A 15,983-nucleotide genomic window follows, 5' to 3' on the forward strand; every position below is an offset into this window, starting at 1 on the left:
AGTCCAAAGGCCTGATCTGCCAACCTATGGGAAATTCTGTCTGGGAAATGGGCCAAAGAAAGAACAGTGGGGAATACAACAAAATGTGTAGCATGTTACAAGTTTAGTGGAGGAAGATCACAACAAAGCTGTGAACAGAAAAACAGCACGTGGCTTCCTCCTTTCTAAAGTATAGTATTGCTTTATGTGTCCTGCTTTCAAGAATCTGCATAAGGTAAGACACCGAGTACACATTGGAAAAGTCATATCTGCATCGTCATCTAAAATGAGACAAGCTTAGCTGAACTGAAAAGATTTCATTAACAATGTAAAATGTTAAATATTTTTACGATCTGAGCTAATTCCAGCATGCCCTAAAGAGTTAACACTATGCTGATGCGCAGACTTCATGCTTCAGATTTCAATTAGAACAAAATGTCATAATATTCAAATTTTACATTTGAGGGTAATTGTATATGTTACTACACCATTTCCTAACTGGATTACTTCATTCTCCAAGAAGCTGAAAAAGACACCATTGGATTGAAAGGAAATTAGTTGCCCATATGCACTGTACGAAGGTATTAGGATTATTGTGTATTTACAAAATTTAAACACTTTTCATAGATGGTCTTTGCTGCATTATAAATTAAGATATTTTTCTGTTGAAGCTCTTAGATTCTGATGGAATGGAAGACCAAATGTAAATGAAAGCAGAGAAAGCAGTAGGTGAGGTGGTGTGTTTGCTTATATTGTTTCTAATGATATTGATAGATTGGATTTTAACACAGTTTTGCAGTTTTAAATGGATTTCTATGTTTAAAGACTTCTTCCACATAAGATAAATTGTTAACATGAGATCAGCAAAAGTTATAGGTTTACTAGTATACATGAAATGATTTTTCTCTGTATAATCCATTTTAAAAGACCTTTAAATAATTTAAAAATCATAATTCTTGCATCTGTCATGGTATGGTTTGGAGCAGACATGCACAATGTCGACTTTAAAAATCCTTTTAAAAACAGCCTGCTTTTTGAATCTGTGTTTTTTCTTTCCCCGTTGACAGCAGCTACTTTCAAATGTAAAATCATTTAAGAGGGTAGAGAGTGGCGGATAAAAGTAATAAGGAAGCATAGAAAACATAGTCGGAAACCAATAACTGTGGTTCAGCTGTCTGGAGGTCCTCGGCGTCTGTGGTTTTTTTTTCAGGTCTCCCCTGGGGTGGGTTTCCAGGAGGAATTGTCTAGCTTGAGACGAGACAACATAGCCCAAAGAACCTTCTCTTCCGTCTTCTAACCAGAGGGTAGGAAGTTAGATTTAGAAGACTGCTGTCATCTGTGATGGGACAAAGTACATATGAGTGAGGTACAGACAAAACCTTCTTGTGAATTGGCTTTAAAAATCCACCATCTTTTGAATCAAGGTTTCTCAACCTTATCACTATGGACATTCTGGATCAGATAATTCTTTTTTAAAAAAAATATATTTTATTGATTTTTTACAGAGAGGAAGGGAGAGAAAGAGACAGTTAGAAATATCGATGAGAAAGAAACATCGATCAGCTGCCTCCTGCACACCCCCGACTGGGGATGTGCCCGCAACCAAGGTATACGCCCTTGACCGGAATCGAACCTGGGACCCTTGAGTCCATAGGCCGACCCTCTATCCACTGAGCCAAACCGGTTAGGGCCAGATAATTCTTTATTATTTGGGGCTGTCCTGGGCATCGTAGCATGTTTAATAGCATCAGGGCCTCAACTCACTAGATGCCAGTAGCAACTCCCCCACCAGTTGTGACAATATGGCCAAATGTTCCCTGGGGGAGGGACAGAGAGCCCACAGTTGAGAACCAGGGCTTGGAGTTAAATGTAAACTGCTTAGCTGCCATCTTTCAGTTGGGAAAAGTATAGATTCTTGGGAAGAGCCCACGCTTTGGGGAAAGTAGGTTTCTTTTCTAAACTTGCCTCTGCTATTTACTAGCTCTGTAATTTGAACATGCAACTTAAACTCACTCAGCTTCAGTTTCCCCATCTGTCAAATAGGGTTTAATATTACTTAGAGGAGGATTAAGTGAAAAAAATCTATGAAAAACATTTAGCTTGGGTGGATACCGTGGTGCCTAGCAGAGAGGAAGCACTTAGTAAATAGAGCTACTATTATGTAGGAAGGTCACCTTGCCTCCATTCACCTACTTCATGTCTCAGGAAGAAGTGTCAACTTTCCCTGTTCAGTCTTCCTCTCCCACTTTCTATAGATATCCATAACAAGGGTAAGAGAAGCTGGCCAGCTGTTGAATTCATAACGTTTTATTTGAAAAATTTTCCCATGATGACAAATAGAGGAAGAAATAAGCCTGAAAACCAAATCTAGTTTAGGGGCTGGGTTTTAGGAAATAGTGCAGTCCAAAGAGAGGCTGAGTAGAAATAACCTGCTGGGCAGAACTGGCCAGTGTGGGTCCCAGAGGCTCTAGAAGGACCATGAACAAGTATGCTTTTCATTGCCAACGGGGACGGTGCTAGAACATGGTGAGACTGGAGCTAAGCGCAACCCCATGGCTGGTTGGTTTTTATTGATGACTGAGCCTAGGCGCTCAGGAAACTGTCAAGAACAAAAAGAGTCCTGGATTCCGGGTCCTCTTATGTAAATTGTGTCATCCCAATGCCCAGGCCTTTCTTCCCCTTTCCCAAAGGTTCATGTAAGCAAATTAGCATCATACTTGCAAGCAAATTAGCATCACCCACCAAGTTGACAGTGTTCCTTGGAATGGTATGTACTATGTTATACATTTAGATGAAACTGAATAGCAAGTTGGAGCCAGGGAAGAAAACAGGCACCTAAGCTGGGCACAGCAAATTAGTCAAACACAGTCCACTTTCCCAGTCTCCACAGATTAAAATCCTTTCTTAAAACTCACATTATGCTAACATGGAGGGAAAAAAAGACTCTCTATGTCCTTTCCATGGTGAAAAATAATTCACTATAATCTGGATGTCAACATTTTGAGAGCTAAAAATAGGATGTCCTTCTTTTATAATTAAACTTGCCCTAGGGAGGTGGAAGAGAGTAAAGGGGGAGTAAAGGTGGTAGAAGGAGACTTGACTTGGGGTGATAAATACACAATGCAATGTATAGATGATATACTATAGGATTATACACCTAAAACCTACATAATTTTAGCCCTGGCCAGTGTGGCTCAGTTGGCTAGAGTGTCATCTTATAAACTAAAAGGTTGTGGGTTCAATTCCTGGTTAGGGCATGCACCCAGGTTGCAGGTTCAATCCCTGGTTGGGCGTTTATGGGAGGCAACCAATCGATGTTCCTCTCTTGCATCAATGTTTAGCTCCCTCTCTCAAATCAATAAAAAATAGTTTAAAACCTATATAATTTTATTAACCAATGTTACCCCAATAAATTCAATAAAAACGTAAAAACACATACACATACAAAAGCAAAAACAAATCTTACCCTAAATAGTTAAGACATTGAAAGCAATGTCAGAGAGTCTCTATGAGCCAGATTTCTCAAGATAATATCTCAGCGATGAATCATGATATATTTGAAACAGAAAGATAGCTCACTTTCTCACCAGTTTTCGGACTCTTACTTCTTTAACCACCAAATGAGCAATGACTTAACCTAATTGGATATGGCAAAGATATAGCAGATTCTGAAGAGTAAAGAATTTTATCTTTCAATATCTGTTTGGATACTGACTACATTTCCTGAAACTCAAGTTCATCTGCAATTCAATGCTTCCTTGGAACAGAATCACCAGATCTATGAAGATATTTATAGGAAAGAAAGTCTTTGCACTTTATTTCTTTAAGACTTGGAAGACCTATTTCCTGAATTTCCATATATCCTTTCTCCAAACCTTTAAGAGATTTGGGGAGTGACCTAATTGGTATTTTATATATTATAAAATGCAATTCTGATATGTACAGTTCTCACTACATGAGGAAATGTCTACTACAATGTTGTATTTACAAAGAAAGTATGCATGTGGATGCTGGGGTATGTGGATGCTGTACATTTGCTCCCATTCTCTCCTTTTTGTTATACAGATATTAAGAGACTAGAGGTTCGGTGCATGAAATTCGTGCACTCAGGGGGGTCCCTCAGCCTGGCCTGCACCCTCTCTCAATCTGGGAGCCCTCGGGGGATATCTGACTGATGGCTTAGGCCTGCTCCCAGCAGGGAGCAGGCCTAAACCATCAGTCGGACATCCTTAGCGCTGCCATGGAGGCAGGAGAGGCTCCCACCACCGCAGCTGTGCTCACCAGCCATGAGCCCGGCTTCTCTGTCCACCAGGGGGCAGCTCCTGCATTGATCATCAGCCCCTGGTGGTTAGTGTGCATCATAGCAACCAGTTGTTCCGCTGTTCAGTCGATTTGCATATTAGCTTTTTATTATATAGGATTTATACCAAGACTGACAGTTGTCAGAGGGGAGGAGGGTTGAGGGGCTAAGTGAAAAAGGTGAAGGGATTAAGCAGTACAAATTGGTAGTTACAGAATAGTCACAGAGATGTAGATTACAGCATAGGGAATATATCGTGATAAATAAGCACGGGGCTGGGTGGGTGTTTGAGGCAGTGGGGGGACCACTCTGTAAAGTACATGGTTGTCTAACCACTATGCTGTTCACCTGAAACTAACACAGAATAATATTGAATGTGAACTGTAATTGAAAAAACAGGACTGACCCTGGTATCTATGCATTCATTACAGTGAATGAGAAACCTTTTGTGCTACTGAAAGTCTCTTCACTCAGTCTTTATATATATATTTCACTTGTGTGAGTACTATACACACACATAAGCAAGCATAGTACTCACACATAAATAGGAAGTGTTAGGAATGATGAGAAAGTGTTAGGATGGTGAGCAAAGAGCAGTCTGCCTATTGAGGATGACTGCTGGTTTGGGGCATCTTTGTTGAGCATTGGTGACACCTTAGCCTAGCCCAGAGCTTGTCTGATTATCACCAAGGGCTGAGGTGACACAAAAGCTCAAAAGTCGTTGGCAGACGTTCAGAGCAGCTTTCTCCACCATAGGAAGCTGACACCTGCAGTAAATGCTGACATTCACAGAGCAGTAAGTACGCCTGGAACAGTTTGAAGTGAATTAAAGTCCAAGGAAAGATGTCTTTCCACATTGATTAAAATCCTGTCTCTGAAGTGATGGGTGACCAAAAGAATGTGAGCAAAATGGACGGTTTCCCCACTCATTCTAAACTTTCTGGGCTACTTACTCCACTTGACCTTGTTGAGACATCTTTGATTTTTATTACAAATGTTTGAAATTTTTGTAGCATCTTTTCTCCAAAGTACATACTCTCAGAGAACTGTAACCTAGGAGAATTGTAAATGTGAAAATAAAAAGTGACAAAGGAAAGGGAAGAAGGAATACATAGGAGAATGTGAAAAAAATAGACTAGGAAATTCAACCATCAATTATTTCAGATCTTAGTCATTCAATGTTTAATTCTTGGATGCTACTTGAGCCACTGGAGTTCTCTAAGGCACAATGATACCATGTTTCTATTGCTCAAATCTCCTTAGCTAATAAAGGATCTCTTATATAAATGATATGACAAGAAATAGGAAGACATAAAAATGAGAGGTTTTCAGCCATGGCCAAGCATACCAAAAGGTTGCAGGTTCAATTCCCCATCAGGGCACATACCTAGGTTGCAGGCTCAATACACAGCCTGGGTGAGGATGGGAGGCAACTGATCAATGTTTCATGTTCTCTCTCTCTCCCTCTCTCTCTCTCTCTCTCTCTCTCTCTCTCTCTCTCTCTCAAATCAATAAACATATCCTCTGGTAAGGATTTTTAAAAAAAGAGAGAAGTTTTCCAATAATAACCTGAGTTTAAAGCTATGTTCTCAGGTAAAGTCAAAAGAAGTACTTATCATGGCCAGTGAAAGACCTTCAGTTAACCCAGTGGTTCTCAAACATTAGCTTCCTCAGCATCGTCTGGGGGCTTATTAAAGCACAGATGGCTGGCCCCACCTCCAGAGGTTCTGAATTGGTAGGTGTGTGGTGGGACTTGAGAAACTGCATGTCTTACAAGTTCCCAGACCTGCTGATGCTGCTGGTCCTGAGACCACACTTGGAGAGCCATTGAATTAGCCAAAGTGCATGCTCTGTATCAGGTATAGATGGATTCTAATAGGAAGATGGTCCTTGGCCTCAGGGATCTTCCTTTGAGTAACTATGAGGCTTCAACAGTAATGCTGCAAGAGAGATACAAATACAATGTTATGAGAATTCCAAGTGGGGAAGTTACTCCCAATTGGAGGACGAAGGAAGAAGAAAGAAGACATTCGTGAATCCACAGAGGCCTTGGTATTCATGGTTGGCCACAGGGATGAGGAGAACTTGGACATTTGGTGAAGTAGGGGGTAGGCATTCTAGATGGAGAGAGTAATGTGAACAAAGGTAGCCTGAATTTGGGTACAAATAAACAGTCCAGCCTGGCTGGAATGAAGGGTATATGAAGGAGGGGATAGTACAAAACAGAACTACTAAGAATTCCCTAAATATGGCCAACCTCCCCCTGCCTCTCTGCCTTCATATATGCTATTTCTTTTTCCAAGGAAATGCCAACCCCCTTCTTCAAGATTAGCTCAATCATTTTTCCCCCTGCAAAGTCTTTTCTGATTGCTCCATGCTTCTGCATGCCTTCTGTAAACAAATGCTACAGCCCTTCACACATTATCTGCTTCCAGCCGTCTTTTCCTAGCATCCTATAAGCAACTCTTCATAGAAGCCTTCATAAATTTACCCTTGCTGCCCCAGCTCTTCATCTCCCACACACTCCTCAAACCTCCTTAATTAGGCCTCCAGGCCCCAAGTTCCAAGTAAGCTGCTCCTGCCAACATGTATGTCATAAGGCTCTTTAGATTTTCTTCTCAGTCCCCCTGGTAAACTGCTCCTTTCCCCTCAGGGAAATGCCTTCCAGGACTCTTCTCTATGCACATTCTCCATGGGTGCTCTCAAGCATTCTTAGAGCTTCAATTACCATTATGCTGCTGATGCTTAAATCTGTATTCCTAGTGCTTCCAGTTTACATGTCTCCCCTCAGCATAAGACTTGTATGTATATCCACTCTACACCACTGGGAATTGCTCTTGGAGTTCCCCCTATGACCACAACTTCAATTGTCTTCTATCTCTACTGCTCCTCCTCTGTTCCCTCTAACTTAGTGAATGACACCATCATTCATTCTGTTTTCCAAGTCTGAACTTAGATTTCATCCTTGATTTTGCCTTCTCCCCTATGCGGCCCATCCAATTGGTCATATCATTTTCTCCAGCCCCCTAGCTTTATCCTAACTAAATCCCTTCAATGGCTTCAGGATAAAATCCAAACCTCTTACTATAGCTTACAGGGACTTTAAAGATATAGGCCCACCTACCTCTCTAGTCTCTCTCTCAAACCTCTTTTCTAACTACTTTCCCAACTAATGAAGTTCTTGTAGTTCATCAAAATGCCCCACTCTTTCATCTCCCCAAATGCCTTCACATATCCAGGATCTTCTGCCTACACTGTCTTTTTTCTATCTCTTTCTTTGGCTAACTGATTCATCCTAAGAAATCTCAGTTCAGATACTTTTCAAAAAGTAATTATCAATATCCCCCATATTCCCAAATCTGGCTAGGTGAGAATACAATATGCACTTGTAGCAACCTGTGTCTATGGCATCATTATATTCTAAGCACTTTCTTTGTCTTTCCAGTTGTGTGTGTGTGTGTGTGTGTGTGTGTGTGTGTGTGTGTGTGTGTGTGTTAGTTGTTTGCAGAATTTACATGTTATACCCTGAAGATTCCATCACAATTTCTGTGATGGGAGGCATATGTCATTTGAAAGAAAGTTCTAAGGTGATTCTTATCTGTTCTGTTAAGATGGAGAGCCTCTAAAGAGAGAGACAACCCCATCACCTAGCACAGCATTGGACACATCATAGGTGCCCATCGCATATTGAAAAAGGATGCGAAGGCAAGAAGCTTGCTCTTCCTTCAGTAGACAATGAGCAGGCAGTTAAGGTTGTGAGTAGGGGCTCAACATGATCAGAGTAATCCATTAAGAAACTCATGCGTGATCAGTGATGCGTGCGTCAGACTGGAGGAAAGTGAGTGATTGCATGTCACACTGAATCCTGCACAAAAGGTTGTAGACATTACAAAAGGTATGGAGCTACCAGTAAAACTGCCTAGAGTAACATTCAGGCACCAACTTAAAGCACAGAAAATTTTTATGGAAGGCCCTGGGGGAAGGACCCACAAGGTCATTTCCGGGCTCGAAGATGGCATAACTGTCCAGTGTTCTTCTGCCAGATGTCAGACTCTTCTGCCTGACATAATACGCTGGTTCTGGGTTTTGGGGTCCCAGATGAGAGCACATCACGGGTATGAATCTGCGGAATTGTTCCTAGACCCAGTTTAGACTGGAGTAGGACTGTCCACAGGAGGAGACCCATTCTAGAGCAGATACTGTTCCTGACGAATTTGTTTCAGACTTATTCAAATGCATGGTATTAACAACCAAATTCTAGGCAACAGTGAATGTACTAACACACCCCCACAGCATTTATTCAGTCAGAATTTTAGAAAAGGTGAAACTGTCTTTCAGGCTAAATATATTTCCACCGATTTGTTTTGTCTGATTACAGCGTGCATTTAGAAGATGCTTGTCCTTCACTTTCCAATCTCCTTCCAGGCTTTGTCAGTGACCTTGTGGGCTCTCCACAGGTGTCTCCATTTGTAATCCATTTGACACAGCAAGACAATCATAATTAATGAAGCTCCCTACAGCACTGCCAGTGACCCAGAATGTAGGACAGGAGAGTCACTGAAGCAGGGGAGAGAACGCAGGCTGAGAGCCAGGAGATCTGGACACTGTCTGGAGGAACAGGGTGGCTCACTCTTTCTTCATGAATCTCTCTGTCTCCAGTCTTAACCTGAAAGGCCCTGTCTAAAATGAAGGCATAATCATGAACCATTAAAATCTCTGTTCTTGGCCACCTTCCGTTATTTGCCAGTGAAAGTCAATTTAGAGTACACTGTTGTTAAGTCAAGTTTTGCTTGTGGCAGGAAGTGGGGGAGGATCTGATTAAATCTTTAAGTGCCATGATAAATGCAGAACAGTTTCTGATTTGAGGGTGAGGATGGAGCCTGGGGAACAGGGGAGCTGAGCATTTCCAGTGTGGGTTCCCCCAGCACTCTCCTGGCAGAATTTTCACATGGTCAGGTTTTGAGGAAGGAAACAAGAGGGACAAGGAGTAATATCTTTTCCCTTTTTCCCACCTCTGCTTCAAATACACATAAATGGAATAAAAAGAGAAAGAAAATAAAAAATCCAGAAAGAAAACAGATGTGTTTCTATAATAGTTTCCATCCAGTTAGTATTGTTTTGACCATAAGGTCCCACAGAAGAGAAATGGAATAAAACTGTCTACATTTCACCCCAGACCATTTCCTGCATATATTAACCTAGACTTGTATAAGAAACAAATCACCTGGAAGGTTATGGGGAAGTCCCTGTGGTCTAGTTCAGTAATAAGAAGTCAGAGAAAGGAATCTGGCTGATTTGTTCATTAAAATGGTGCCATATGCATCTGCTAAAAAGTGTTTCCAGCTCCAGAGACGTGTCCCCCTTCCCTGGGGCCTTCTCAGACCCTGGCCCAGACTCACACCCTTTCTCTACTAGTCAATTCGCAGTGGCATCATGCTGCCAGCGCCCATTAAACATGTAGAGAACAGAGATGTACCTTCATATGCTAAGGGTTCCCATTTCTCCCACAAATGAAGAAAACTGAATTACCCACAGGACTTCCCTCATTTAAAAAAATATTTTGAAATCCTATTGCATCTCTCCCTCCTTGAGAAGTCCTTGCCTTTCCTAGCTTTTTCCTTTTACTGGAATCCCCAAATTGATTGAGGGTTCAAGTCCTTGGAATCATTTATTTGGATGACTATTCTCTTTTCATTCATGTTTATTTAATTTTATTGATTTCAGAGAGAGGAAGGAAGAGGGAGAGCGAGATAGAAACATCAATGATGAGAGAGAGAGAGACTCATTGTTTGTCTGCCTCCTGCACGCCCTCTACTGGGGGGTCAAGCCAAAAATCTGGGCATGTGCCCTGACAGGGAATTGAACTGTGATCTCCTGGTTCACCAGTTGATGTTCAACCATTGAGTCACATCGGCCGGGCCTCATTCATGTTTTTACTTACAGTATCAATCTTTAATTACTATTATTATATTTAAAATCAAATTATCTTTCTGTTTATAAAAGTGATATAAAGTTACACAAAAATATTTATATTATACTTTTTATGGTTATAAAAACATCCTAAGTAAGTAAAATGAAATTGTTTTTCCATTAAAGCATGGTTCAAAAACTGTTGGATGAATTTTCACCAAATGTAGAAGGGATATTAGGGATGGTCTGGTTTAGAAAAGAGGCTACATGGCATACATGGGATTCAGACTGGGCACTCTGGGCAGTCTTCCTCCTGGGCAGCTGGCCGTGAGGTACAGAGAGAGGCCTGTGTGCTGTTGATGGGGGTAGATTTGCCCAACATATTAGGAAGCTGAGAATACTTCAGACATGAACCCACATCCAAAGTCTTGAGAATCAGTGTTCTGAACTGCAGGCTCAACCTTTCATGGATGCTACATATCATCAGTGGTAACAGGGACTGCTCTCTTTGATGATGACTTCGAGTTTTCCTGAGCTGAGTTGGTGGGGCAGCCAGTAAATAATAGTAATAATAGTTACATCAACAATAGCAACAACAAAATAATAAAGCAATTGCGAATGTTTGCTCTCTGTAAGGGTGGTAATAGGTATGTGACATGCATTGCATCATTTAATCCCCACAACAATCTCTGAACCAAGTGATACTGTTATCTCTTTTTCAGGGATGAGGAAATGGAAATTTCCAGAAGTTAAACAAATTGTTCCAGGTCATAAAGTTGGTAAGTGGCAGAACCAGCATTCAAATCCCAAGTCCTTATTCCCAACCACCGGGCTTATTTCTAGCAACAGACTTGCATGCTGAGGTCACATGTTGTGGTAAAACACTGCTTTCTTAGAACTGACTACCAGGTCACCAAAACACTGCACCATGGCTTAAGCCAGTTAGCCTTGGTCGCCAGGCTCTTCAGTTTGATACACCACATCCCCAGCCTCTTATTTTCTGACACCCGGCTCCAGCCCATGGGGCTAAGGCCACATGACTCCCGGCCTCTTTGTCTGGTGTTCTCACTTCCACCTCTCCACCTGCTGCCATGCTGCTTCCCGAGCAAAGGGGCGCTCCATCTCTACGGCCAAGTCCTCTCCCTCCTTGCTCAGAGGCGGGCAGCACCCTGTGTTCCCTCCTGCCCAGGCTTTGCTCAGTGGGAATGATACTGTTTAATTAGCTAGTCTATAATAATAAAAGCATAATATGCTAATTAGACCGGACAGCCGGATGTCCTTCTGGACAAAGCCGGGGCTGTGAGGGCCGAGCCCCTTGCACGAATTTCGTGCATCGGGCCTCTAGTTATTAATAATAGGAAATGAGCAAAGGGGGAAGCCAGACATTATAGGCATGTCATTTGGGCAGCTTCACCAGGAAGCTATAATTTCACACTCCCCAGAGAACCACTGGCCCATTCCCCGTAGATTACTGGGGAAGGGACCAGACAAAGGCGAAAATGGATGGATACACAGTAAATTTGGGGTGACATAGGGAAGGTGCCTGGCAGTCAAACTTGGGAACGGAGATCATTGGCCAGAGTGGGCAGGGCCAATGCAAACCTGCAAAAAGTTGGGAATGCATAATCATAGACAAAGGAGCTAGTGCTCTTGTGTGACTCTTGGAGCTCTCTCTTGGCTCTCTGGTTCCTTTGGCTTTGATCCTGCCCGTGTTCCCTCCATAGCTGCATGGCCCAGGGTCCTGGGGACCCACACATGATGGATTGATAGACTGCAACTGTGAACACCAATTAAGCTAGCCTGATGCTGTATTGGACTGTGCAGACATGGAACGGGAACTCTGGGCCCTGGTTTGATCTTAGCCCCGCTGAAGGCAAAATGGGACTTCTTCCTTGGTGGGACAAAGGGAAATGGGACCTTGGAAACTCGGGTGTGTAATTCCAGAGATATAAAGCTTTTTACAATATCTCATCCTCCCCTGTGAGTCTCAGAAAATGCTTTTCTTGGGATATCTCAAGAAGCCCACTCCCACTAGCAACCTGCGGAGATACGGAGATCTCCCCACAGAGAACAGAAACACAGGAGTTTCTTACCTCTAAAAATCTTCTCCTGCCCTCTATGTACCCGTCTCTAAGGCCGATGCTTCACTTAAGGCTGCTCCAGACATGTATGCTTAGTGAAAGTGCTTACTATTAGTCCCTTGTACATAGCTTCAGACCTGGGGCTGCAAAGTTGGGTGCAGCTTTAACAAACATTTCTTGTTCATGGCCAATGTTATTCTACTATGTTCCAGGGTTGCTTTAGGTACTGGAGATACAGTAGTTAACAAAAGCTTACAGCAGTCCCTCCCTCATGGAATATCCCTTTTCCCTTTCTGGGTTAGGGTGTATTCTCCCATAGAATAGTTCTGGAGAAGTACTGCCTGGAATCATCTCCCAGACTTTCTACTTATAGTCTGTGTGACTTTGATTACGTTAGTTAACCTCTCTGTGTCTCAGTTTCCCATAAATTGGAAACATTAATAGCATTTCTCTCAATGATGTTATTAGAATTAAATAAGTTAAAATAGTTAATAATCTACAGTATTTAGGATAGTAGCTGTGATATTGTGACTTATAATAAATAGATATTTGGTCTTCCTCCTAAAACCCTTGGAATTTCTTAAGTGATGAGAGCTATAGAGGTTTCTTTTGTTATGTTAATGAGGAAACTTTTGAAACCGCCTAAGAATGGAGGCTGGTTGCCAGTTAGACCAACCATGAGATTACAAGGTTGTAACTTTTAGTCCCAACCCTGACCTCCTGGAAGAAGAGAGAGGCTGGGGATTGATTTCCATAACCGATGACCAAAGATTTAATTAATCATGCCTGTACTGAAGCCTCCATAAAAGCCCAAAAGGATGGGGCTCTGAGAGCTTCCAGGTTGGTGGACATGTGGAGACCTGGGAAGATCGGCATACTTGCAGAGAGGTAGAAGCTCCACGCCCTTTCCCCACACCTTGTCCTCTGCATCTTGTCTATCTGGCTATTCCTAAGATATGTTCTTTTATAATAAACCGGCGATCTAGTAAGTGAAAGTTTTCTCTGAGTTCTGTGAGCCACTCTAGCAAATTAAACCCATGAAGGGGGTTGTTGGAACCGTCAATCCATAGCCAGTTGGTCAGAAGCGCAGGTGACAACCCTTAAATTGCCATTGGCATCTGAAGTGAATGTGTGTGTGTGTGTGGGGGGGGGGGTAGGGGGGCAATCTTTAGGACGGAGCCCTTGACTTGTGGGATCTGATATTATATCCAGGTAGTATCAGAATTGCTAGGTGGGATGGACATCACGTCCTAGTTGGGTGCTGAATCATAGTGACACACTTTAAGTTCCCAATGTATGTTAACTATTACTGTTACTTTATTTAGATAATTAAATGTGTGAGTGGCAGAGACCTTCCTTTGGTAGTATTCTCCACTAGGCTGTAAACTTCTTAAAGGCAAAGGCCAAGACTTCAGTTCTTTTGTGTTTGCCACACCTGGTTTAGTGCTTCCACAGATCGGGCAACGGGTAACTGCTCTTGACTGACAGGGCCAGCGGAGGACACGTCTGCTTTGAGGTCAGGATAGATCTGGGCTATCTTCGGGCAAAACTGTGTTCACCGGAGGGATTCCATTCTCATTATCACATTTTTTTGAGGAAAGACAAATGTACACTAAGTGCTTCCTGTTGTTTGTGTAGAAGAACTTGCTTTAATTTCTTCTGAAACAAGTCCCAAGGTTCTCATGTTAGAAAACATCCTCTGCTTCAAAAGGAAATGACATGACTCACCTTGATTTTTCAATGGTAAAGGCATAGTTTCCCTGAGTTTGCTTAAAAGGTTTTTCATTTCTCGCATGTCTCTGTAAAAGTGATAGAAAGAAAAAAATCATCAGCTGTAAATTTTGGAAATGCAATCTCAGTCTGTTCTGTGATTCAACGGAAGGACAAGAGTCTGTGCTTAATTGTATTAGCTCTTGTTGCAACAGGCAAATATTGAATCTATTTTGCTTTTATAAGAAAACAAAACAACACAAAACCCCAAGATGGGTGACTCTGGGAGGAAAGAGAACTAGCCTGGCCAAGATTTCTCTGGGACATTCTGCTGCAGGAGCCCTCATCTCTGCCACGGGTTGGACCTGACTGAGATCAGGGAAGAGCCTCTGGTCATGAGGCAGTACTTCAGATTTCCAGAGTGAGGCGGAGGACACACAACTAGAATAATGGAGATACCCGGGTAAAGCTGAGGCTGGGTGCTGGTCAGATGGCTGTTGTGGTTGTGTAGGTTCACTCCCTGTTGTCTCTCTTTACCAGGATTGGAATTTGGTGTAACACAGGTGTTAAGCATTCACAGGGCCAATACTTATTAAACTGACTTGGAATGATGGGAGAGTATAACAAATTCTAACAGTGTCAGAGAAGAGCTCTTCATAGTGGATGAAACAGAGAGAGGGAGAGAGAGAGGGAGAGAAAGAGAGAGAAATGGCAGGGGGTGGTGGAGGTGGTGGTGGTGTGAGACAGCTGGGCCTTCCTCTACACTGGCCTATATGTCTGACACTGCAAACCTCCAACATCCTCCCTCATCCCAGACCACGTATGGCCATGAGACCACAGAGCTGGAGAGTCAGAAGCCATCTTCCTAGTAGGAGGAGGCAAGTGGACTTTTCAAATCTTTGGGACAGTGGTTCCCCATATGTCCAGCAATGGCTACCCACTGGAGTCAGCATTCTTGAAATCCCAAGACACAGTGGTGGATTTCATTTGAAAGAGCAAATATCAGATACATCTTTTTGTTAGGCAAGCAATAGCTGGCACCCAGGATTTAAGGGGGAAAAAAGGGTTTTTTTTTTGTGGGGAGGTGGAGGATAATCTTAAAATTACGGATATGCTATCTATTAATCAATTTTTTCCTGCCATTTGAGGAAATAGAGCCATATTTTAATTTTAGGTTTGAAATCTCTCAGTCCATTTCATGAAACACAACTGTTCTGTTGAGTATAGTTTGAGAACCACTTGCCTGGTATGTGAAAAGGAACTCAGGAAGAGTTGAATGGAAAAGGAGCAGAAAGCAGCCTGGGGATCTGTAGAAATACACCCGTATAAACACTCAGAACACCTTCCCACGGGTGTAAGGATCGTCTGTGCGGTACTGCATATTGCTAGGCCCCAAAGGGTATTTCTAGAAAGAGAAGTGGGGGGAGGGAAAAGGAGGACAGGGCCCTGCATCCAGAAATACAAGGGCACCCTATGTTTTCCTGTGAAATTCCCAAGGGTAGATGGGAGGGGTGGGTGCTGGGCAGGCACAAAGTGGGAAAGGGCTAGTAATGCAGTATGTGAGGCAAGGTCTCCTTGGAGAGCACCAATTCTCAGCCTTGGACGCTTCATGGGAGAATCACCTTATGCGGAGCCCTACGACCTGAGAGCCTGATTTGGTTGGTTTATGGTGGGGTTCAGTCATCAATGTTTTTTAAAAAGTCCTCCTGATGATTGTGATGTGCAGCCCAGTGTGAGATCTTAGGGCTGAAAAACAGAGGAACTGCGGAAGCCACCCTCCAAGACAGGTCTCTATTCCTACTTCTCTCAGTCATTCCCATCTCCTTCAACCTGAATCCAGGCTTTAGGACAGAACTGAAACGCGCCAGCTCTTTGGACTATACGCCCCTATTTTTATTGCTAGCCATAGCTTGCTTTTGCAAGCATACGGGGCTTGGATGTGGCTTCTCTGCAAAGCTTCAAAAAAGGAAAAAGGCTTTGCTGATGGCTTATGCCCTGACCAC

The 15,983-nt window shown here is 42.7% G+C and overlaps 1 protein-coding gene across 1 annotated transcript in view; it reads right to left on the reverse strand.

Moving 5' to 3' along the window:
- Positions 1-451: 451 nt before the first annotated feature.
- RGS7BP (regulator of G protein signaling 7 binding protein) overlaps positions 452-15,983 on the reverse strand; it is a 94,575-nt gene continuing 79,043 nt past the window's right edge. The window contains exons 5-6 of the mRNA XM_008161861.3: positions 13,999-14,069; positions 452-1,315 (exon numbers count right to left, since the gene is read on the reverse strand). Of these exons, the coding sequence (XP_008160083.1) occupies positions 1,224-1,315; positions 13,999-14,069 (163 nt within the window). The 3' untranslated portion in view covers positions 452-1,223. The remainder of the gene's footprint in view (positions 1,316-13,998; positions 14,070-15,983) is intronic.

The sequence above is a fragment of the Eptesicus fuscus genome, chromosome 4, assembly GCF_027574615.1.
Source record: "Eptesicus fuscus isolate TK198812 chromosome 4, DD_ASM_mEF_20220401, whole genome shotgun sequence".
NCBI lineage: Eukaryota > Metazoa > Chordata > Mammalia > Chiroptera > Vespertilionidae > Eptesicus > Eptesicus fuscus.